General features: G+C 42.4%; 1 protein-coding gene and 1 pseudogene across 7 annotated transcripts in view; both read right to left on the bottom strand.

Annotated features, from left to right (window-relative positions):
* Positions 1–25,461, bottom strand: part of PPP3CC (protein phosphatase 3 catalytic subunit gamma) — a 76,163-nt gene that overhangs the window by 11,885 nt on the left and 38,817 nt on the right. For all 6 annotated transcript variants that reach the window (XM_084767154.1, XM_084767153.1, XM_084767151.1 and 3 more), the window contains exons 5-10: positions 18,901–19,046; positions 17,411–17,550; positions 14,360–14,437; positions 14,184–14,278; positions 10,862–10,987; positions 9,099–9,167 (exon numbers count right to left, since the gene is read on the bottom strand). In XM_084767154.1, coding sequence (XP_084623280.1) covers positions 9,099–9,167; positions 10,862–10,987; positions 14,184–14,278; positions 14,360–14,437; positions 17,411–17,550; positions 18,901–19,046 — 654 coding nt within the window. The remainder of the gene's footprint in view (positions 1–9,098; positions 9,168–10,861; positions 10,988–14,183; positions 14,279–14,359; positions 14,438–17,410; positions 17,551–18,900; positions 19,047–25,461) is intronic.
* Positions 627–3,573, bottom strand: LOC311588978 (ribonuclease P protein subunit p29-like; annotated as a pseudogene). Its single transcript has one exon. The product of its transcript is annotated as a ribonuclease P protein subunit p29-like (transcript).

Below are 25,461 nucleotides of genomic sequence, written 5' to 3'. Positions count from 1 at the left end.
GAGTTCAATTCCCAGCAACCACATGGTGGCTTACAACCATCTATAATGGGATTTGATTCCCCCTTCTGTCATATATGCAAATAGAACACTCAAATATATATATATATATATATATATTTTAAACCTGTTGCTGTTTGTTGAGACAAGGGCTCTCTATGAAGCTCAGGCTAACCTTGAATTCACTACATAACCCCACTGGCCTCAGTCTGTTCTCTTGCCCAGTCCCGAGTGCTGAAAGGACAGGGGTTCATCCCTGCCTTGTTCTTCTTCTCCTGTTTTTGCTGTGATGTAGTGATGCTAACAAAGCCACCCAGGACCTCACAACACTGGGCAAGTGCTCCACTGCTGAGCCCCAGCCTCAGCCTCTCTTACCTTTCATATCTGAATGAAATATAAGGCCACAAAAAGTAAGTATTTTGGAGGCACAAAATAAATTCCATATGAATTTATTTTTTCAAAAGTATTTGTTTAAAATGCCAATATTAGCCAGATATGGTGGCACATACCTTTTTTTTTTTTTTTTTTTTTTTTTTTTTGAGACAGGGTTTCTCTGTGTAGCTTTGGCTGTCTTAGACTCGCTTTTGTAGACCAGCTGGCCTGAACTCACAGCGATCCACCTGCCTCTGCCTCCTGAGTGCTGGGATTAAAGGCGTGGCCATACCTTTAATCCCAAAGCTGATGGATCTCTGTGAGTTCAAGGCCAGCCTGGTCTATGTACTGAGTTCCAGGACAGCCAGGGTATACACTGAGACCCTGTCTCAAACAAACAAACAAACAAACAAACAAAGCCATTCTCCAGTACCACCTCCAATAAAAATCAAGTATCCATAGACATGTGGCTTAATTCTGGATTCTCTAGTCTGTTTCAATGCTTCTCTAATCTTTTTTTTTTTTTATTAAGCATACAATGTTTTGCTTGCATGTATGCCTGCACACCAGAAGAGGGCACTGGATCTCATTATAGATGGTTGTGAGCCACCATGTAGTTGCTAGGAATTGAACTTGGGACCTTTGGAAGCTCTTAACCTTTGAGCCATCTCTCCAGCCCCTGAATTAATCATTTTAATTACTGTAGCTTTACAGTAAATCTTGACATATATAGAACAAGCCCTCTTCCTATGGTATTCTCTAAGCCTTGAGCCATTTCCCTATGAAGTTTAGAATCAATCAAGGTTAGGTGGTTGTACTGGCTAGTTTTATGTCACCTTGACACAGCTAGAGTCAAGACAGAGGAGGGAACCTCAATTGAGAAAATGTTTCCATAAGATCAGGCTGTAGGCAAGCCAGTAGGAGGACATTCTCTAAATTAGTGATTGACGGGGGAAGGCTCAGCCCGTTGTGGGTGGTGTTAGCCCTGGGCTGTGACCCTGGAGTCTATAAAAAAAAAAAGCATGCTGAACAAACCACGAGGAGCAAGTGAGTAAGCAGCACCCCTCCATGGCTTCTCAGGTCCCTGCTCACTTGAGTTCCTGCCTTGATTTCCTGTGGAGATGAACTGTGATGTGGAAGCATAAGCCGAGTAAACCCTCCCCTCCCCAAGTTTCTGGTCATGGTTTTCCTCACAGCAATAGTAACTCTTAAGCTGGTACCAGGCCAGTGGGGGCAGGGGAGGGCTGTGTAAGCACTCTGGAACTTTGGATTAGAAAAGCCACTGAGTGTTGAGAGCTCAATGAGCTGTTCTGTAAGAGGCTGGATGGTGAGAATGTTGAGAGCAGTGCAGACAATGGAGGCCTGGCTTGTGAGGTTTCAGAAGGCAGCAGAAGCTGGAGCAGACCATTTGATTACTCTGTGATATCTGGTCAGCTGGGGCTGAAAAATTGGCTGTGGTTAATAAAGAGACCAGAACCACTAAAGTACAACCTTTGCTGTACTGGATAATTGACGGTGGTCAGCTGGAGCTGAGAAATCAGTGGTGATCAAGAAGAAACCGGCATCATTGAGGAGAAATCTTCTGGGAAGTGTTTCCTGAGAGTTAGCCAAGAGTCACCCAGGTGGTACTGGTTTTGTAGGCATGAAGGGGTCATGGAGACCAGCTGAGGCGTGCCACTGTGAGAGGCCATGGTGAAGGGGCACCCTCAACAGCAAGACTGGCAGGGTCATGGAGAGGAGCTGAGGCTGCGCACCACGAAGAGAGCGTAGGAGAGGCTATTGGTGAACGCGCAGCCGAGCAGAAGACCCCAGCACTCTAGGGATGCCAGCACCATGGGATGAGCAGCAAGAACAGCAGCGGCAGTAGAGTGGGGCCTGCCCGAGCTTAGAGGACAGACTGTGCTGCATACTGAGAGGCAGAGACTGACCACAGTTCTTTGGGGGAACCCAGAAGACGGTGAGTGGGTCCCAGACATTGGGGGCTGAGTTACTTATTCAGATAGAGTTCGGTTTTGCTTTGTTCAGATTGTGACTGTGCCCTGGCTCTTCCCACTTGATGTGAGAAGGTATTTAATGTAATTTTGATTTTTGCAGGAGCCCACAGGTGAAAGATTTTGAACTTTTAAAACATATTTTGGAAGCTGGGCAGTGGTGGTACATGTCTTTAATCCCAGCACTCAGTAGGCAGAGGCAGGCGGATGGATCACTGTGAGTTCGAGGCCAGCCTGGTCTACAAAGTGAGTCCAGGACAGCCAAGTCTACACAGAGAAACCTTGCCTCGAAAAACCAAAATAGAACAATACCCGATTCAGCACGGAACGTTCAGCAAACACAGAAAAGTGTGAGACAGAACGTAAAGGCCCCTTGTCCAGATCAACTAAGGCTAATCCTGGTGTGTTTTCTGACAGTTTCCTCTCTACGGAACTGAAGCCACCTTAAGGTTACCTGAAAATGCAAATATCTAGCCCTGACTTCCTCCTGCATTGTTCAATGTTCTTCACCCACCCTGCTTTCCCTGTAGAGGCTGGCTACATTCAGAAGATTCTTCACAGAAAAGTGGGCATTTAGGGTGTCCCCAGTTCTCAGCTGTCAGGGGCATCTGTCTCCAGTGGCAAGAGTTCACAGGTCAATTTTTCCCTTTGCTTTGAACTTCTTGGCAGACCGCTCATTTGACCTAAGCTGTGATTTGCTTCCACAAATGTAGAAAATGATGTCATCAGTTTCTATGGGAAACACACAATTTAGCTTGGGGATAACTTTCAGGTGGTCTTCTTTGATGACGATCTTAAAGACATGCTTGGTCTCCTGAAGAAGGATTCCTGTGACCCCCACAGAGGAGGGGCACTTGGATTTTGTGAGTGTCTGGCTTGAGCCCATAGCACAGGCCTCAGATGTACTGCTTCCGGAGTTCATGCAGAGGGAGGAAGAGACTGTATATTTATTGCTCTAGTTTAATGTCAAAGAGCCACATGTCTCTCTGTTGGGCAGAGAGGCTTTGGATTTCTTCTTCTGCTTTGGCTTCTGGTGAGTGAAGTATTCCAAGACCACACCCTTGGGCTGTAGATGGCTCTCACAGTCTTGCTGGTTCAACTATGGTATGTTTTGCTTCAGGGAGGCACGTACAGCCTCAGCCTGCTGGGTTCCCTGCACATCATGGTCTTTGGCTTCTTTATGAGAAAAGACATGGTAGATCACACTCTTCATGGTGATGACTGCTCCTTCAGGACTCACTCATTCCTTTTCTTCACTTCTTCAGCAGCTTTCACCCACTAGGATTCTTCCTTCTCTAAGTTTCTACTTTTTCAGTTGTGCCCAAGAAATAACCTGGGTAATCACAGTACACAGACTCGCTCTAGCCCGTGTCTATGGACTGCGACCAGATTTCAGATGTCGTGATATTAATATTAACGTGCCATCTTGGGAATATATGAAGAGGGAAAGGTTCTAACTGAAAAGTGGTGTGTTTGTGTGTCAAGTTGACAAGGAGTCAGTTGTACTGGCAAGTTTTATGTCACCTTGATACAAGCTAAAGAGTCATGAGAGAGAAGGGAGCCTCAGTTGAGAAAATGCTTCCATAAGATCAGGCTGTAGGCAAGCTAGGAAGGCATTTTCTTAATTAGTGATTGATGGGGGAGGGCCCAGCCCACTGTGGGTGGTGGCATCCCTGGGCTGGTGGTCCTGGGTTCTATAACAAATCAGGCTGAGCAGGCTGTAAGAAGCAAGCCAGTAAGCAGCAGCCCCATGGCCTCTGAATCAGCTCCTGCCTCCTGGTGCCTGCACTGCTTGAGTTCCTGTCCTGACTTTCTCTGATGAACTGTGATGTTGAAGCATAAGCTGAATACACCCTTTCCTCCCACAATTATTTTTATATTTATTATTATTATTTTTTGGTCACGGTGTTTCAGGGGTCACGGTGACAGTACCCCTCAGCCAGTGGCGTGTTTGCTACTCTACAGCCCTTTGCTCTTGCACTTTATCCATATACCTGTTTTCATAAAACACGGCTAGATGTATATTCTCTTCTGTTTCATTTTTCATTCCATTTTCCCTATAACTTAAAAGTTACATAACAAACTATTTTAGCTGAACCTAGAGATTGCACTATGAATCTATTGCTTACTAAAATATAATGCTAAAGGCCAGAAGAATGCTGGTTTATCATGTATGATGAGAATGCATAGTCCCCTCTACATTTTACATCTATTCATCACAGTATTGGTTTTTGGGTTTTTCAGTTTTTTGTTTTGTTTTGTTTTTGTTTGTTTGGTTGGTTGGTTTTTTGAGACAGGGTTTCTCTGTGTAGCCTTGCCTGTCCTGGACTCATTTTGTAGACCAGGCTGGCCTCAAACTCACAGAGATCTGCCTCCCTCTGCCTCCTGAGTGCTGGGATTAAAGGCATGCGCTACCACTGCCCGGCACAGTATTGGTTTTATATGCCACTATTATTAGCATATGTTTTATTTATTGAGTCCAACAAGAATCCATGTTCACATAGTTCTGCACATGCTCTCTACCACTTGTACTCTTCATTCCTTCCTGGGTTTCTAACTTCTTTATAGTATTTTCCTTCTGGTTAGAATTTCATTTAGTATACATCTTCTGCTAATTCTCTTAGTAAAAATTTTAAGGGATGGAGAGGTATCTATACATATTTTACTTTTATTATTAAAATATTTTTGCTGTGCCTAAGATTGTAAATTATGAGTATTAATTTTCAGCACCTCATGCGTGTTGCTCCAAGCCCTGGTTTGCTGTTGCCATAAAGAACCTGCCTGTGCAGCTGCTTTCAGATCCCTCTTCCATCTTGAGGCCCTCACGTCAAGTGCTAGGACCCCTTCTTAGCATCTGCTGCTGTGTTAAGAGCTTCCTCTGGTAAAGCTCAGTGCCTTCTCAGTTCTTGGACCTGTTCAAAGACTACATCTTTCCCATTTTCTAGGTACTCCAGGCACGTATCTGCTACGCCTGTTCATTATATGTTCTGGTCTCTTAGCTGTTTTTGCATTCCCTTCTTGTCAGCTACTTTTATTCTGACCTACTTCCAGGTCAAGTAGTCTGTGTTTTTACTTCATTAAATTTGCTAATTTGTTACCTTTATTTTTTTCAGCCCTATAATTTCATTTTTGATCCTTTATAAAATCTGCTACATTCCTTCTTATAATTCACAGTTCTCTAACACCATTTTCAGCCTGGTCTTTTAAATTCTTAAACAAATTAAGCCAGGGATGGTGGTAGACACCTTTAATCCTAGGGCTCTGGAGGCCTAGGCAGGTGGATCTTTGCAAGTTTCAAGGCAGCCTAGTCTACATAGTGAATTCCAGGCCAGCCAATCTAACAAAAAGGAAATTAAGTTGTTTTTTAAATTTCATTTTGTTTTGTCCTGACAAAACCAGTGTCTGTGGACTCTGGAGGGCCTATATTTAATTTCTACTGCTTCTGAAAATTCATTATGCATCTCTGGCTGGCCCAGAACTTCCACAGACACACAGACAGACAGACAGACAGACTGACACACACACACACACACACACACACACACACACACACACACACACACACACACACACTTTCCTCTGTCTTTTAAGTATTGGAATTAAGGGTGTATGCCACCATGCTTAGATGGATTTTTAAAAAAATTTTGTTATTACTGCACGTGTGAGTGAGTATGTGGGTCTGTGAGACTGACTGTGTGTCTGTGTCTATGTAAACAGAGGTTTGTTCCACAGTGTGAACGTAGAGGGCAGAAAACAACTCTGTGGAGTTGGTTCTCTCCTTCTGCCTTTTTGTGGGTTCTGAGGTCAAATCTAGGATGTCAGGATTGTGCAGCAAGTCTCTCTCCCAACTGAGCCATCTTGCTAGCCCTGTTTCCGAGAATCCTTCATCTTCCTCATTCTGTTGTTGTGTCTCCTCATTTGCCTGGTTATTTTTGGTAGCCAGCCACATATTATACTTGACAGACTGCTTACTAAGATCTTGCATGCTGTTATTTTACAGAGGTCTTTTTGTCAGGTGTCTGCGGCTACTTTGTGTCAAAGCCTGAGACAATCTGCTCTTGCAGATTCACCCTGTGAGGTCCCAAACTAAAGAACAGAAACTTAGGATCATGTGCATACTCTGTGGGAGGTCTTAAAAACCCAGTGTTTTTTTCTGCTTATCTACACAAGGTTACAAAATTAAACTTTTAACCCCCCCTTTGAAATTCATGAATGTTCTCAAGAAAAATGGTTTCAAACATTAGTTTAACTGCATTTCTCTTTTTCAATTCTCAGTCTGCATTTTTTTTTTTTTTTTTTTTTTTTTTTTTGCTATTTTGTCTGCTTTCATACGGGTTTAAAACTATGCCAAAATTTTTTGTTTTTGTTTTTCAAGGCAGGGTTTCTTTCTTTCTTTCTTTTCTTTTTTTCTGGTTTTTCAAGATAGGGTTTCTCTGTATAGCCTTGGCTGTCCTGGACTTTGTAGACCAGGCTGGCCTTGAACTCACAGCGATTCACCTGCCTCTGCCTCCCGAGTGTTGGGATTAAAGGCGTGTGCCACCACTCCTGGCTTCAAGACAGGGTTTCTTTGTGTAGCCTTGGCTATTCTGGAACTCTGTTGACCAGGCTGGACTTGAACTCAAGAGATCTCTCTGTCTCTGCTTCCCAAGTGCTGGGATTAAAGGTGTGCACTGCCACCACCCATCTTCAAAAAACATTTTGTCTAGCTTTTCTGTCTTAACAGGCAGGGCAGAAGTAGAAATCCTTAAATTGTATTACTTGTAAAAACCCAAGTTCTGAGACTTGGTTCTGAGCTGGTTCAGTGGCTGGGGTGCTTGCTACGAAGCTGGACTGAGGTAGAGCCCTATAACCCACCCAGTGAAGAGAGAGAGCCAACTGCACACTGTGCAGCCTGAAGGTGCAGGTCATGGTGCAACTCATGGGAACTAGTTCTCTTTTGTCACGTGTGTCCCAAGGCCAAGGCTCGGGTCATCAGGCCTGTCAGCAAGGGCCTTCTCATCAGCTGAACTATCTCTCCAGCCCAAGAAGTTAACACAGATCATAGTTTATAATCATTTCAATTTCTATTTAGATTTGCATATAAGCTATATTAGATCCAGTTTTTAAATATACTTCATGCTCCCTAAGTTCTTTTTAAAGTTTCTCTTAGACTTTTTTAAATGATTGGCTCCATTCAACAACCTTTTATCCAGAAGAAATCACAAGCTACACTCCATCTGGTTTGCAACCTTCCATATAGAATCTAATAATAAATATGTTTGGGAATCTCCTGTAGACACCCAGTGAGAGCTGTGTGTTCTGCATCATACAACAGCTTATGTAATAGTTAAATGAATTGCCTTGGCACAGGCCTGCACAGAATGTGAATTGGAGATTTATACTTATGTGACACCATATTCCAGAAACTCCTGTATCCTCAGAAGAGTTAAGGCCTACCTTTCAGATCAGACCATTCACAACACACCAGAAGCACCTGGTTACAACTTAGTTTAAACTTAATTCTTCAAAAGGCAACAAACTAATCTATAGTGATAGAAACCAGAAAACAAAGCGCTTAAGTTCACACATAACCAGTGTTACTATACAAAACGACAATACAAAGATATCTCACATACCAATATGGCAGGCAAATCATGCATATAATCCAAGAGAAAACACTAGTAATATATGTATTGACATTCACAAAATAGAAAAAAATATGTTTTTTATTAAACATCATAAAAGCATAAATTAAAATGTTAGGGCTGGGATGCATCTCAGTAGTAATAGCTGCCTAGCTTGCACAATGTCTGAGTTCTAGCCTCAGCAGTGTGTGTGTGTGAACTCTAATAAGAAAATAAATAGCACTAGGAAAAAGCACTGTGAGCTATGAACCACATACAGAGATACAGAGTAACACTGCCTTTAAAAGGCTGTCAGTATCAGATTAAGTTTTAACTATTAACTAATATATATGCAGTTTCTAGACATTTGACCTCAAAAATAAACAAGAAAATGTTACTCTTAGAGCTTCTAATATTACATTTCTTTCTTCTATAGCATGTATCACTATCTGCATTATGTTTATTTCTTATTTGGCTTCTTTATAATACAATGCAAGTTTATTGAGAACAGAGGCATAAGCATCATTTGGTACACACAGGGCATCTAACAGAGACTGTTGATAGAACGTGCAATGATTTATCTATACAAATTTGAAAAACTGTTAGCAGGGTTTTTGTTTGTTTTTCAAGACAGGGTTTCTCTGAGTAGCTCTGGGACTTGCTCTGTAGACAAGGGCTGGCCTCGAACTCACAGAGATCCACCTGCCTGTGCCTCCTGAGTGTTGGGATTAAGGGTGTGTGCCGCTACTGTCTGTTGAAAAGTTGTAGCAGTTTTAAAAGCTAAAGTTGAGGGCAAAGGATAATATCCAGCACCATGTCTTGGTTAGCACAGAAAATGACGAACATGAGCAACTGTATAACCATAAGAAACTAGACTGTAAAGGAAAACAAAAAATAGATATGAAGACAGGGTACCATGTCACCTCACTTTTGTAAATGACAAAAATGAAAAGAAAAAAAAATCTATGTAAAGACAAAGACAGTTTACACATAGACATTAACGGTAGTCATCTGAGATGGCAGAATAGTGACTATTTTCTTCCTATTCAGTTTCCTATAGTTATTAGGCTTTTTCTTTTTAAACAATAAACATAGTTCTTTCTAGTCTGAATAAGACTAGTTTAAATAAGTTTACCTTCGTCGTCGTCGGTGATCATTTCATCATCAGAGCATATGTTGAGAATATTGACCAGCATCTCTGTAACTGTATGACAAAATAATGCAAAGTGTGCACAGTTAATTTGGCACTTTCAAATGTACATAAATAAAAATACATTAAGTAAACACTGGCAGAACAACTTATCATATTATAAGTAGCTATAAAAATTAGCATTAAAAGTAGACCATCAGGTTCAGAGAGAACTTATGCCCATACTTGTCCTGGTTAGACAAGAATCTAAGGATTCTATCACAGATTTGCTCAATTTTATTAGATAGCTGTTCGGAACCTTTGGCTCAGATATGCATATGAAAATGTCTTCTCATTTTACAAAGAAATTACAATAGGCCTACATTCAACAGGCCTGTTTTATGTTTGTATTGTCACTTGTGGCTCTGTTTTATGTCTGTGTAACTCACTCATGTAACAGTTTTATACCTGTACTCCTCTCTTGTGTAACTGTTTTATGTTTGTGCAGCTCATTTGTGTAACTGTTTTATGTTTGTACTGCTTTCTCTCATGTTGGGAGTTGGTCTAGTGATATATATTCTGATGCTAATTACTGGCTCCCAGGATCTAGTTGATGCCCTGATGAGCACATTCTCAGGTGCCCCAAATATTACTGCATAACCTTGCCTTCCTGTTTGACCAATAAAAAGCTAATACTTGAAAGGGGGCGGAGCTAATACCTGGGGCAGGGCTGGAGGAAAGAAGGTGTGGCGAAGGTTTGTGGGCTTTGGGAGAGAAGAATCTTGGGAAGGAGAAACAGACAGATACCAGAAGAGGAAGAAGGAAGAGAGTCACCATGGGACAGGAAAGAGCCACGTGGGCGCAGAGGAGGAATTCTGAAATTCCCCATGAAAAGACATGGCCCAGATGAACAACATTAGCAGTATTTGGGGGTTATGGATGGGAGGTAGCCCAGATAGAAATTATTAAAGCATATGGCATAGCATAGAGGCTGGGAAATAAGGGAAGGTAGTTAGGGGGTTAATATCTGCCATGCTCCAGGTGAAATAAGGCTATTCTAAAATCTCTCAGGGGCCTATGTCTTTATTGATTGTGGTGGTGGGTTGGGTAATACTGCCATAATAATTATAAGGCTATAATAAACATTAAGTTAACAGCAATACTTGCCTAACTGTGTTTTGTGTTTACGCAGCTCACTTGTGCAGCTGTGTTTTATACTTGTACCGCTCACTTGTGCAGCTGTACACATAAAACTCTACGACAACAAATTCTGTCTAAATCTCTTTAGGACTGATAATTCATGCAAGAAATAGGATGGTGGCCACACTAACATCTTGATCACACAGGACAGTTGCTCTAAATTGATATTTCAGATTTAAAAAAGCATAGTAGGCTAACATTCATGAACAGATTAATAGTATTTAAAAATCTTTGTAGAGGGCTCAGTGGATCAAGGTGTTCCTATGCAATCCTGGTGACCTGAGTTCAACCCCTAAAGCTCATGTAGAGGGAAGAGGAAAGAAGAAACCCCACAAACATGCCACAGTATGTGCCCCCAATCCTGTGCGCACGCACACACACACATACACACGATGCACATACGTAGATTTTTTTTGTAAGTAAAAATTAAAAAAAAAAAAACCTCTGTAGAGAACAACAACAACAACAACAACAAAAAAACAGCACACGTTTCTGATAAGCTTTGGGAATGTAAAGGTGTCTCGGTCAGGAGAGCGCTGGCGTTTAGACAGACACTGGCATTCTCTTACCTTTTTCTCCAACAAAAGGCAAAGACCACGTGAAAACATCCATGAAGTTTGGGAGCCAGTAGGGGTGTGGAGAGCAGTTAAACTGCCTGATGTTCATGACATTGTTTTCATATTTCAACACTGCAGCTAAAAAGTAAAAAGCAAGACGCTGGGCACAGAAAGCAGCTAGCATGCTTCGTCCCTGTGAACTGACTACACAGACTTTTCAATGACTTGTACACTCAGGCCAGGGCCGGGACAGCTTGACAAGTCTGAAGACTTTTATTGGGTCTGTTCTTTTAGGGATTACCACAAGGAACAAAGTTAATGGGCAAAGCATGGAAGGCACTGTGCTCTGAAACACTAAAAGTCTGCTGTACATTAGCTAGCAAAGAAACCTTAGATTCAACAGGAAAACTTCCTATACTTCCCACTTACTGGCCAACAGTTACAAGCCCAGCTTCAAAGGGCAAGTATCACCCACTGAACGGACACAGACTGTTTAGCTAGTCATAAGCCACAGCTAAAGCTTTCTATAAACTCTCTCGGATTTATCAAATCACAGTGGGGGCGATACATGGTAAACCTGGAGCAATTTATAATTAATGTCAAGGGAGTATATAATCTATCCTCACAGTGAATTTGTTTAAAATTTATTTTATTTATTGCATATGAGTGCTTTATCTGCAGGAGGGTATCAGATCACATTATAGATGGTTATGAGCCTCATGTGGTTTCTGGGAATTGAACTCTGGACCTCTGAAAGAGCAGGCGGTGCTCTTAACCACTGAGCCATCTCTCCAGTCCCACAGTGAATTATTTTAAAAATAGCAGTATCTTCTAGTCTTGACATTGTGAGAACTCCTAAAAACATTTAACAGTAACCATGTCACACAGTACATGCCTACTTGTTCCAAGCTGATTTTTTGTATGCTTTTTTAAATGAGCTCTGGCAAAGTTTTATTAAATAAGAACTTTCTTCTTTCACTTTTCACCAGTCTGTCCTGACATGCTTCTAATAGATTCAGAATCACCTGGGTCAATGACAGCCAGTGCGCGTACTCTGTAGTATTTTCTGCATGCTGGGCCCAGCTCAATAGTATTGCCGCTGTAGTGACGGACACCACTTCTGGCCAAGACGGCACAGTATCTCCTCAAGCTGGGACATTGTTGTCCAAGATAAGCAATTTTGCTTGGCCCTGTCTAATCATCTTCAGAGTGTTTGTACCCCAGCTTGCTCTTCCCACTTTTTAAACAAGCTGGATCCATGAGTTGACAGCCTATAGCGACTTTTTGTTCTGTTTTTGGTTTTGGTTAGATAGCATTTCTCTGTCTAACAACTCCGGCTGTCCTGGACTGGCTCTGAATACCAGGCTGGCCTCGAACTCACAGAGCTCCTCCTGCCTCTGCCTCCTAAGAGCTGGGATTAAAGGTGTGAGCCGCCACCACATCTTCCTGCAGCCATATCTTCCTGCCTTAGGTGAGAGACAGCCCCGACCAAGAGTAGCTGCCAAGGTGTCTCGGGACTGACAAAGGCGCCTTTATATTTTTAAGTTTCTTATTCTGTATCACCTATGCTGTTCTTTGTACTATTCTTTCAACTATGCTTTTCTGTTGGTTGGGTTTTTGTTTTGTTTTGTTTGGTTTTTTTTTTTCTGTTTTGAGACATGGTCTCTCTCCTTTCTCTCCCCTTTCCCCTCTTTCCCCCCTTCCCCCTCCCCTCTCACTATGTACCCCAGGCTAGTCTTGAATTCAGAGATCCACTTGCCTTCTGCCTCCTAAATTCTGAGATTAGTAAGGTGTATGCCACTATACCTGGATTTCTCTCAATTTTTCTTACTGAGACATGAAAGACAATTCTCTAGGAATGACAGACCAAGATCACATTGGGTTCCTGTTTTCTTGCTGTGATATAGACTAGTGTTCTAAACTTTAAGTTACTGAATATCTAAAATATATACGACAGACTACTAAAAACCAAACAAAAATAGGATTTCCAGTTTTTAAAAACTTAACTTTGCATTGGGCATGGTGGTGCATGCCTTTCATCCTAGCACTCAGAAAGCAGAGGCAGGCAGATCTCTGTGAGTTCGAGGCCAGCCTGGACTACAGAATGAGTTCCAGGAGAGCCAGGGTCACATAGAAAAACCCTCCCTCGGGGTGGGATGGGAAAGTTAGGGGGAAAACAAAAACAAAACACCACCAAATGAGTCCCAGCACTGGGGAGGCTAAAGCGGGATGGTGAGTTTGAAGCTGGCCTGGGCTGTTCACTGAGAGTTTTTTAAAATACTGAGGAAATAAAACGAAGTATCACCAAATGGTGATTTTTTGAGGTAATGTTATCAGATTATGCTAACTAACTGCTCTAACATAACTCTGAAACCACTTGTTAGTTTTACATTTTGACTCACTTATACCATCTACTATGATCACTATTTATATCCCCAAAGAGTCCAGTCTCTTAGGAGATGAAGGCCAAGGAGCAGCTTACACTCTAAACTTATTGACCTTCGTTCCAGTAAGAGCTCCTCTTTGCCTGGAGAGATGGCTCAGAGGTTAAGAGCACTGGCTGCTCTTGCAAAGGTCCTGAGTTCAATTCCCAGAAACTACATGGTGTCTCACAACCATCTACAATGAGATCTGGTGACCTCCTCTGGCGTCCAGGCAAATGGAACACTGTATACATAATAATAAGTAAATAAATCTTTTTTAAAAATGAGTATTTCAAGTGGGGGTGGGTTGGCAGAGGCAGGACAGATCTCTGAGTTCAAGGCTAGCCTGGTCTACAAAGTGAGTTCTAGGACAGCCAAGGCTCTATCTCGAGAAACCAAAATAAATAAAAAAAAAATTAATTAATTAACTCTTTAAAAAAAATCCCTTGGAGTATGGTAGTGCATGCCTATAACCCTGTCACTTGGGAGACTGAAGCACAAGGGCCCCAAATTCAAAGCCAGCCTGGATTACATAGCAAACCCCTGTCTTGAAACAAAGCAAATGAGAAGGGGGTGGGGAAGGGCGAGGTGTCAGGATCTTGTGGAGGCAGCTGCAGAGCAGGGTAAGATACCAGACCTTGAAGCTAAGGTCTTCCCCATGCTAAGCACATGCTTTAACCACAGAGCCACATCCCTTACCCACTGACTGAAGTTTTATCTGACTGAAATTTTGTACTTAAAAACTTGTGTTCAGGATCTAGCCGAGGGGTAGAGTACCTGTTTTGCAAACATGAGGTCCTGGGTTCAATCCACAGAATCAAAAAACACAGTAATAAAAATAAAGCACCAAATGAAGCTAGAGCTCATGGCCCCTGACAAATGCACACTCATGTGCTGCGGGGCTGTGTTACCTTTGTTGTTATAGACATCAAGGTAATTGGGGGCAGAGAAGATTGTGATGAGCGATGGAAAGCCGGTCACCTGGCTCTTCCTGTACATTCGGTACCTGCGAAAGAGGGAGAGCTCAGGCATCTGCGCACTAAAGGAAACTTCTGCAGGGATCTACAGGGGGCCTAGTGCAACTCACCCAGCATCCTGGGCTTCGTGGGCTCTGATTATTGATAACAAACTGTTGTTCTGTAAAAATTCACAAACTGCAGGGTAACTGGAAAGGAAAATGAGGAAACTTCAGTCCAGAATCACAGCAGTTTTGTTTTAACAGGAAGAAAGGGAGAACTCAATCTTAGAGTTGCTTTAAGGTTACAGATACTACAGACTACTCAATTTTTAAAAGATTTACTTTATGTCTATAAGGGTTTTGCCCTTGTGTGTACGTATGTGTACTGCATGAAGGCCCAGTGCGCGTAGAAGCATAAGGAAGGTGGCAGCAAGTGCTACAAAATGAGTGCATGGTTTTCTTCAATCATTAAACCTTTAGAAAAAGTAAAAGAATCCACATATAGCTTTGTATGTAATATCAACAGCAAGATAAGACTAAGCACAACTATTTCAGGAGTAGATATACATATTACAGACCATCATATTCTACTGATATCTGCATATACTCCTAAAATGGTCTTATTATTTCTACTTTTCTGGATGACACGTAGGAAGAACTAGAGAATATAAAATTACCCTGAGATTTGTAGATGTTAATTACACATTCGTTTCTAGAATTGGGATAAAACTAAGCTGGTATACTACTTGCCTAGCATATGAAGTCCTGGGCTCGCCCCTGTACCACACACTAGAGATGCTACACACGCTTGTCACCCCAGGACTCAAAAGGGAGACAGAAGAACCAGAAGTTCAAGGCCATCTTTTCCTACAGAGTAAATTTGGGACCAGCCTGGGATGCATGGGATCTTGTCTGAGAAAAAAGGGGGCAACTTTGTTTTCTACTATGCTCAGTGGAAAATGTTTGCTTTTCAGATCAAGTGTATATGACATGATCATGATTGCAGAACAGGAAGTCTTGGATCTTGATTGTCACAGACACAATGATCTATCAGCCATTCACAGACTATGAAGTGGTTTGGGGGAAGCCTTGGGAATGAGCTGTGAAATTTTGATAAAGCCTAAGACCAAGGAGTCATGCCATGACACACTGCTCCTGGGGGCTGTGTTAAGTGTTTCAGATGTTTTCTATAGAAAGACATTTTATATAAATATACTAATAAATCATTAACAATGAACTCAAAGCCAGTAACAGAACTCACACTGGACAAATCTAGCACAGACCTATTTTCTTTGTAAGTTACATTATAGCCTGCTGTGGGCATGAACACTAGACAGCGCTTAGGCACTATCCTTGAGTACCATTGTCAACACTGAAATAGATCACTGGCAAATAGTGTAAAAATAGTAATGAAAATGTAAGATAGAGGCTGGAGCGATGGGTCAGTGATTAAGAGCACTTGCTGCTCTTGCAGAAGACCTGGACTTGGTTCTTAGCACCCACCTCCACAATTCCAGTTCTAGGGGATCCAATGCCCTCTTCTGGCCTCCATGGGCACCAGGCTGACACATGGAGCAGAAACATACATGTGAGCAAAACACTCACACACATAAAACAAAAGAAACTGAGACTGAAAAAAAAAGTCAACGAGGTGCCTCAGGTGCTTCTGTTGTTCCACACAGTGTGCAGAATGCTTCAGGAGCTCTGTGAGGGCTGACTGGGTTACACTGAACTCAGGGGAGCGCGAGGATAGCTGCAAGCCCCAGGCTAAGTTTTTGAAGGAAGGTTTCTGGATAAAAGACCTGTGTTGTAAGAGGTGCTGGCCAGTGACCACAGAAACTCTATCAAATGACATTCAGCCAACAATGCCAAGTTCTTAGGCAATGTCAAAAGAAGGACATTTGCTCAGCTAATAAGTCACTAGAAAGATGGCCGAGTAGAATTTAAGAAAATAATTTAAAAAATATGTTTAAAGGCAAATTAAGGCTTCTTTTGTATACGTGTATCACCTAATTATTGTACTATCTTATCCAATTAGCAAGTTTTGTTTTGTTTTGAGACAAGGTTTCTCTGTGTAGCCTTGGCTGTCTTGAACTTGCTTTGTAGAACAGGCTGGCCTTGAACTCAGAGATCAGCCTGTATTTGCCTCCCAAGTGCTGAGATTAAAGGCCTGTGCCACTGTGTTTGGGTAATTAGCAAGTTTTTTAAAGAACTAAATAAATGCATTATTTGTCATGATAAAACACTGGAATTAAAATAATATGGAAGGGCTGGAGAGACGGCTCAGCAGTTAAGAACACTGGCTGTTCTTCCAGAGGACCTGGGTTCAATTCTCAGAACCCACATGATAGCTTATAACTGTACCTCCTGTTCCAGGGGATCTGACACCCCCCACAGACATACATGTAAGCAAAGCACCAATGTACATAAAATATAAATACATTTTTAAAAATTAGATTTCAAATGTCCTTATTTTCTCCACTTTTTTTTCTTGGTAAACAACACTAGGAGCTCACATGTGAGCTTCAGGACAATAACCAACTTCCAGGAAATGTCCTAGGTTTAGGTCACAGTGTCCTGGTTTTTTGTGTTTTGTTTTTTTCTATAGCAGAAGTTCCAAAATCTGGAGCTTTTAAAAAACATAACAGGACCCCTGGTCCAGGCCTTCTGAATTGGAATCTCTGTGGAAAAAGTAAAGTCATCTGATTTTTTTTTTTTTTTTTTGAGATGGTTTCACTGTGTAGCCTTGGCTGTCTTGGCACCCAGTATGTAGATAAGACTAGCCTTGAACTCACAGCAAGCAGCCTGCCTCTGTCTCTCAAATACTAGGATTAAAGTTGTGTGCCATCATGCTTGCTTAATATCTAGTTTTTTATGAAAAAAAATATATGCAGGACTAGAGAGATGTTCAGTGGTAAAGAGCACTTCTTGTTATGAGTGCTCTTGTTATGGGTCCTCTTGTAGAAGACCCAAATTCAGTTCTCAGCACCCACACTGGGCGCTTCACAGCTGCCTATAATTCCAGCTTCAGGGGGTCTTATGCCTCTGGCCTTTTTCTATAGGCATCTGCACTCATAGGCCCACACCCATGTATGTAATTAAAAATAGTAAGAATAAAGCTTTAAAAAATAAAATGGCTCCCCTTTTGTCTCCTTGCTTTCTCCGTGAGGATCAGCTCACCTGAAGAAGTAGGAGCAGCCGCGGACAGTGTTGTGGGTGTAGTGCTCCAGGGTCTTCTCACTGCCGTAGTCCTCCGAGGGGTCAGACCAGAGCAGGTCACACACTGGCCCAAAAGCAGGAGGCTCTGTAAACCTATCTAACTAGAAGACACACAAGAGCCAAAAGAAGAAGAAAAGAAGTCAGAAAAATAAAAAGGTTCTTGGAACTGTCAAAAACCCCCTTCACCTACAGGAATGCATTAAAAATGAGGCAGTGAGCCCCCAATGAGGGTTCTGTAATACATGTTAATAAATATCCTATCTCTGTAATCTAAGAATCCTATAGAAAAGGGCCTCTCATTCCATGCTGATCTAGTGCAGCATTCTAACTCAAATGTGGAATCAGGCGCCATGAACTCCTTAGACTAATGTAAAGTTAATTTCAGTTTTCAGTGGGGACAGGGTTACAGGAGAGCAGCGATTCTGTCCACTGCGCACTTCATCCCGATGGAGATGTTTCCTTTTGTAAAACGCCTTTTATTCTTTCCATTCCATGCAATGGGGCTACTTTAGTATTTGTTATTAGCTTATATTTCTAGTCACTGCTGCTGTAATTAAAGATACAAAAATCAGAGACTATAAATAATTAGATTTTAAACAGACTGGAACATCTGAGAGTCAAGAAGAGGGCTTCTGCGGAGTGAGAAGGAAGCTTTTTATTGCAGCTGACTCACAATTGTTAAACACAAAATCCACCAAAGGAGAAAGGCTAGATACTTAAAAAGCCAGCACAGAGCTACGCCTCATACTGAGGAGAGCGCTGTGAGCACAGGGAACTCCTGCTTGTATCTCTATGTGGGAACTGAGAGGATTTGAAGGCGAGGAGGCGCCATGAGCAATGGTGCACAAGGCTGGTCCTCTTCGCCCAGTCATGAGGACACGGAAACTTGAAAATAACCACATGTAAAGCAAGTGGAGCATGCAGCCCCTGTCATTAGGACGTTAGAGTCAGTGCCTCTCAGAGCTGGCAGGGCTCGGGCACTCACTCACATCTCTCCATTTTACCAAGAGGACGTCCTCACAGGTCAGGGGCCCAGCCAAGGCTCCACATTCATGTTCCTTCCTTGCACACTGGAACATAAAGCTTCAGAGCTGGGCACGGCGGCACATGCCCAATAGTTCTAGCATTTTAGTGGATGAGACAGGAGAACTGTGGAGTTCAAGACTAGCCTGCGCTTTACAGAGAGACCCTATTTAAAATATACACTTAATCTTAAAAAGTTTCAGAGTTATACTATAAGAATAGTATGCTTTTATTCAGTAAGACTTAATTTTAGCCTGGTGTGGTGGCGCACACCTGTAATCCCAGCACTCGGGAGGCAGAGGCAGGCAAATCGCTGTGAGTTTGAGGCCAGCCTGGTCTACAAAGTGAGTCTAGGACAGCCAGGGCTACACAGAGAAACCCTGTCTCTGAAAAAAAACAAAAAAAGAAAATAGCAAAAGGTTACTTACCTTCCTAATGTCGTCTAAACTAGTAATTTCAGGTGACATTCCTCCGTGTACACAGAGAAACTGCTGGTTTAAGAGAGCAGCAAGAGGAAGACAGTCGAAAGTGTTCATACATGCATCATACACCAGTTCTGAATACTTGATCCGACCTGCCAAAAGAGGACAAAGTCAGGGGATAAACAGTGTCATACTGGAAGAGACCCTGAGCAGGAGAAGCCAGCTCAGAAGCCACTGGCATCAGACAAGTCTGAAGACCCTGTCCCTGAGAAGATGTCTTTCAAGAGCGTCCTTTTGCTTCTAAAGGCAGGTATGACCTTGGATTCACTTTCTAGCTCTGCTGCCCTAGAGACTTGATGAGGCAGCTGGCTGCCAGCTGTCTTATTAGGCAGCATCACAGTACCTAGAGGGAGGCTATGGTTTGGGGCGCCTTTGAGAGTCCTTCTAGGATCCTCAAATGCTGCTGGTAAAGCATTTTATGAAGGATGCTGGCATTTGTGATCTGTGGGGCTTCTAAGGCAGAGTGGATCCCCCCGCAGCCCAAGTGGAACTATCCCCACAGAACTGAAAGCTATTTCTGTATCAGACACCTTTCTGACTATCTTTATGTGTATGAATGTGTGTTTGTGCACTAAGCGCATGCCCCCTGCATCAGGGAGCAGAAGAGGGCATCTAATACCTTGGAACTTGAGCCGCATACCATTGTGGTTCACCAAGTGGGTGCGGGGAACTGAGCCCAGGTCCTCTGGAAGAGCAACGGCTCTGACTGCTGAGCCATCTCTCCAGCCCCAGCGTACCTTCCCTTTACATAGTGAAATGCTTATGTTACCTTGCCTGTGGATCTCTCATCATTAACATTTTTTCCTACAGCCATGCATTCTTCTAGAATGTCTTTATAAAACTTAGATCACTTGTTCACTTGTCACTTGTTAGGTGCTATGTAAGATTAGGTCTAACTTTATTTTTGAAGTGTCATCTAACCTCAGAGCTGTTTCAATAACCTGAAGTTACAAACAGCTGGGACAGTTGTGGGCTGCCATGTGGGTTTCGAGGACTGAACCCTGGTTTTATGGCAGAACAGCCAGTGCCAGTGTCCAGTTGCCTTCCTCAGCTTTTAAGTGAACATGAGAATGGTACCTACTTGGTAGGGACTCTGTGAAGATGATGTTAGCACATAGCTGTAAGCATTGTGTGCCAGGCTTGGGTACACTGTAACCTTCACAGCACCAGGGCTTGTAAGGATTATCATTCCCATTATGTATTTGGGGAAACCAAACCACATGGGATGACAGCATTGCCAAGATTCCAAGCTATAGCGCTAAGGATCTAAGGCCCAAACTGAGAGAGTTAGGTTACAGATCATTCATCTGACCACCGTGCTGGCTCAGGCACTTAGCTCACTGACGTATATACTATGGTCACTCTACACATGTGTACTCACTATCCATGTGTAGCTATGCATTCATCAGAGAAAATTAGGAAAATATTGAAAAACGGGACTACAGATGCCATTTCTAGTCGAGTCCCCCCCAGGGGGATAAAGGCAACATTTGGCCTCCTATGTACCCACTTACTAATGTACCATGGGTTTCTTTTCACCTGATTAGGCTTTTGGCCTCCTGTCTTAGTTTACAAAATAGCTCGGTACTCTGTACATACTTGCTGTCTCTCTCCAGAGCTGGCATTTGTTTGGAAGTAAGCTAAGGACTTTTTTTTTTAGTCGTTAGGGTGGTGTGAACCACAGAGTAGTATGTCACTCTTACAAAGGGATTTCTATTGACATGAGTAACAAAGAGGGTTCTGCACTGGGTTTTAGGAGAAAATGTTCAGCACTGACCACATATTAAATATTTTTTGTTTGTTTTTATTTTGAACAGATGTTATACCCACAATTGGATCTGCTTTTGAAATAGCAAAGTAAGGGGCTGGAGATACGGCTCAGTTGTTAAGAGCACTGGCTGCTCTTCCAAGGGACCCAGGTTCAACTCCCAGTACCCACATTGGGAGCTCACAACTGTCTGTAACTCCAGCTCCAGATGATCTGACACCTTCACACAGACATACATGCAGGCAAAACACCAATGCACATAAAATAAAAATAAATTTCAAAAATAGAATAGAAAAGAAGTAACAAAGTAAGGCTATAACTATAAAGAGGAATAAAGCTGCATCAGTCCAGGTTCTTACAAACTCTGGGCTCATATTAAAGTAGCATATGCTGTAAAATGAACGGCTTTAACTGCCATTATGATAGTGTGCAAAGAGCCCACAGATGCTCTTAAACCCAAATCCTAATCGTGCAGTATCCACCACAAAGAGAAAACCTGAATTTTCATGAATGGAAGGCCTTCTCACCTCAAATGATCCCTTTGTTTACACTTTCCTTTTTGTTTGTTTTGGGTTTTTTTAGATGAGATTTCTCTGTGTAACAGTCCTGGCCATCCTGGAACTTGTTGTGTAGACCAGGCTGGCCTCAAACTCACAAAGACTCACTTGCCTCTCCCTCCCCAAGTGCTGGGATTAAAGTCGTGAGCCACCACACCTTGCTCTGGTTTACACTTTCTTTTAGGGATCTCTAGTCTTTCCCACTGTCTAGACACTGTGCACTCTGGTCTAGATTAAGATTCGTTAGCCTCACTTTATTCCATAAAGCCAAAGCCAGGCTTTAGCACTAAAACATGCCCTTTTCCCCCTAGAAGTTTAGAGATTACAAGAAGAAAATCAACACAAATCACCACCACCAAGACAGTCTGACTTGATGTCTACAGCTCTGTTCTCTTGTAGGTGACCTCATCTTCACAGAGTCTTAGAAGAGAAGGAACTCAGTGGACCACAGAGCTGCCTGCATGCATACTGCCATGTATACCTGCAGTCGCCTTAAAACACAGCTTGACTTTGAAACCCAAGACCAATAGTGTAATTTACAGAAGACCTGGAGCTGGGTACTTTATAAAGAAAAGAGCTTTGGTTAGCTTATATTTTTGGAGGTTTCCGGGTATGGGACCAACATTTGGTTCTTTACTGATGAGGACTTCATGTTGGGAGAATACATTAAAGAAGAACAGAACACAGGAGGCCAAAGACTAGAGGAGCCAGGCTTAGCAGCCCTCCTGGAAGAACTAATCAGGACCTCACAGTTACTTCCTTCTAAAGGCAGCGCCCCCAGTGACTCCCACTAGGCTCGACCTATTGAGGTTTCTCTTGTTAAAGAGTCCACACTGTCTGCTAACATGCCACACTGAAACCCACACATTCCTTGGGGGCGATACATTCAACTTATGACCACACCACAGCATCAAGAAAGAAAATGCTTGTTTATTTTGAAAGTCTATCTTTAGAGTTCTTTTCTTTTTTATTTATTTAATCACTTTATGGAGTAATCTCAGCCTCCTCTCCTCCTAGTCCCACCCTCACACCCCCTTCCCCTCCTTTCTTTTCATGGGTACTAATCCACACTGACACCTCAAGTCGCAGCAGGACTAAGTGCATCCTTTCTGAGTGAGGCCTGACAAGGCAGCCCAGCTAGGGGAAAGGGATCCAGAGGCAGGCAACAGAGTTGAGTCAGAGACAACTTCTACTATTGTTAAGGGACCCACATGTTAACCAACTTGCATATCTGCTACATACGTGTAGGGGGCCGAGATCCAGGCCATGCATGCTCTTTGGTTGGTGACTGAGTCTCTGAGAGCCCCTATGGGCCGAGGCTGGTTTGTTCTGTAGGTCTTCTTGTGGTGTCCTTGACCCCTCTGGTTCTCTCTATCCTTCCTCCCACTCTTCCACAAAACTCCCCAAGCTCTGCCTATTGTTTGTCTGTGGGACTCTGCATCTGTTTCCATCAGTTTCTGGATGAAGCCTCTCATAAGACAGTTGTGCTAGGCTTCTGTCTGCAAGCATAGTGGAGTATCATTAATAGTAACGGGTTAGCTCTCTCCCATAGGGTGGGTCTCAAGTTGCCATTCCCTCAATCTCTGCTCCATCTCAATCCCTATACTTCTTGTATGCAAGAAAATTCTTGGGTCAAAGGTTTTATGGGTGGGTTGGTGTCCCCATCCCTCTACTGGAAGTCCCATCTGGCTACAGAAGGTATAGCCAGTCTCACTTGACTTCGGGTTCCTTAACACCCCCACTGCTAGGTGTTTCAACTAGGGTTACCCCAAGACTCCTGGGAACCTCTCTGTCCCAGAGACACCCTCTCACACACAATTTCAGTTCCCTCTCCCCAGTCCCCCCTCGGTTCTCCCTATACCTGATGCCCACCTTTGATACCCTCCCCACCCCCTCTCCCACCCAGGTTCCTGCCTTCATCTACTTCAGATGTCTATTTTATTTCCTCTTCTGAGTGAGACTCAAGCATCCTCCCTTGGGCCTTCCTTGGGTCTGTAGACTGTAGCATGGTTATCCTGTACTTTATGGCTAATATCCACTTGTAAGTGAGTACATAGCATGTCTGTCTTTCTGGGTTTGGGTTACCTCACTCAGGATGATCTTTTCTGGTTTCATCCATTTGGCTGCAAATTGCATGAGGTCTTTGTTTTTAATAACTGTGTAGTATTCTCTATTACTTCATGTTTTTTCCTTCCTGGAGAGTCGTGGCAAACCTACGATCTGCCCACTTGAAAGTGTTTCCTTATACCATAGCTCCAACTTGACAACCATATTAAAATACAAAATCAGAAGCTGGAGAGATGGCTTGGATGCTAAGAGCTCTGGATCCCTAGAACTGGATTTAAGGAGAACTGTAAGCTGTTGTATTGGTGGAGACTTGGTGCAGTTCCCATCACCCACACATACCAGGTGGCTCCCAACCATCTGTGACTCCAGTTTTAGGAGCTCTGATCATGCTTCTGGCCTCTGAGGGCACCTGCACACATACAGTGCACATAACTCTGGCAGGCATACATATATACACATGAATAAAAACAGACTCAAAAATACAAGACATTTTTATATAAACTATAGTAATAATAATTTACTTACACATCATTAATGAGCAAAAAAGAGGGGGCTGAAGAAATGACTCGGTGGCTGAAAGCTGCTCTTGCAGAGGACCCAGGCTCAGTTCCCAGCACCCACACAGCAGCTCACAACTCATCCCCAACACCCTCTCTGGCCTCCTCAGGCATGAGGCACTAAAAGCACCTCCTCTCAAAGAGAATTTAGTTATTTTTCTTTGTTATTCAAATTATCTTATGCTTTGAGAAAAAAAAACTATTTTAAAAAGCTGCTTCTTGTTGGCTACAGAATCCCTGTGAATTATTATTAGACGCCATTCTTCATACGGGCATGAATGAAGATTTACAGATGTCTTTTTTCTGCTCATACAAAGAGCAGAGAACCAGCCTTGATTCTTCTGTGCATCACACACACCTTATACATCTATAATTTTATGACTATATAATGCTTGTGAGAAATTATGTGTTTTTAGAACAAAAGAATTGGACACTGATGCTGGATCATTCCTCTCAGCATGCTGGACACTGACATCCTGCATCCTTCATGTTCCAGCACCAAGTGCTTGTGTTACTGTGCCTCATCAGAACAGGACAGCTCCCAGGACAGCTTCAAAGAAAGCTTCCAATCCCAATTGGTCTAGCACTTCAGGATTGTCCAACTTAGGACTCTGGTTAAGCCTGGAATTTCTCAACATTTAGAAACTGGACTACAAATGCTATTCCTAATTGTTGAACCATCTCCCCAATTTTATTTGGGCCCCTACAAACGTATTATTCATCTCAAATCAACTGGAAAAAAACCTTAGGAGAATGATGCCCTATTTCCCTTAAAGGGGGTTTGGGTAGGTTTTTGGTTGCTTTCTTGGGTGATAGATATTTATTTTCATTGGGAGTTGGTTATAAGTTATTACTGGTATTATTCAGAGAGAAAACAAGGGTGGACTCAGGGATATCTCTCCTTTCCTTTATCCTTCATTCTTAGGTTTGGAGATAGGAGTGGAAGGGGGATACAGAAATATATAGGGATGAAGGACAAAAAGTAGATTAGTGAATCTACTCCTCAACTTAATTCCTTAATTGTTACTCAAAAGGTTATTTTTACTTCACTGATATAGAATTTTGTATATAGATGCAAAATAAGTTTAATTTTAGATAACTGGTATAGAATTCAAATTTTAGATTATTCTTCACATACATTTTATATATTTCTACTCTAATATGTGGTATTGTACCCATACAACTCAATTATAATACAAGGCTTACTTCCAACACTTTGAAAGTGCTATTGCAGACTGTTTAGGATAACTAAGTTATACAAGTTAGTTGTTAGTTGATTAAATCATGGTCATATCAATTACTAGTCTATTTTTATCACAAGAATGTACATCCAAGGTGTAACAGAAGGATACGATTCTACAGAAAGAAAAGGTAAAATAGATAAGGTCTTCAAAAACCTCAGAGGCCTACAGAATATGGCATTTAAAAGATGTTTTTATTATTTCAAAGCTACATTTGCAATGAGACAGGTTAACTCCTGGCAACACTCAGCCTACCTCAAAGAAGATGATGAGCATCAAAGAATCTCCTTATGGAGATGGCTTCAAATGTGGCAAAC

The sequence above is a fragment of the Acomys minous genome (assembly GCF_964271855.1).
Source record: "Acomys minous genome assembly, chromosome: 18".
NCBI classification, from domain to species: Eukaryota; Metazoa; Chordata; class Mammalia; order Rodentia; family Muridae; genus Acomys; species Acomys minous.
The sequence above is the reverse complement of the archived record's forward strand: the minus strand, read 5'-3'. Positions and strand labels throughout refer to the sequence as shown.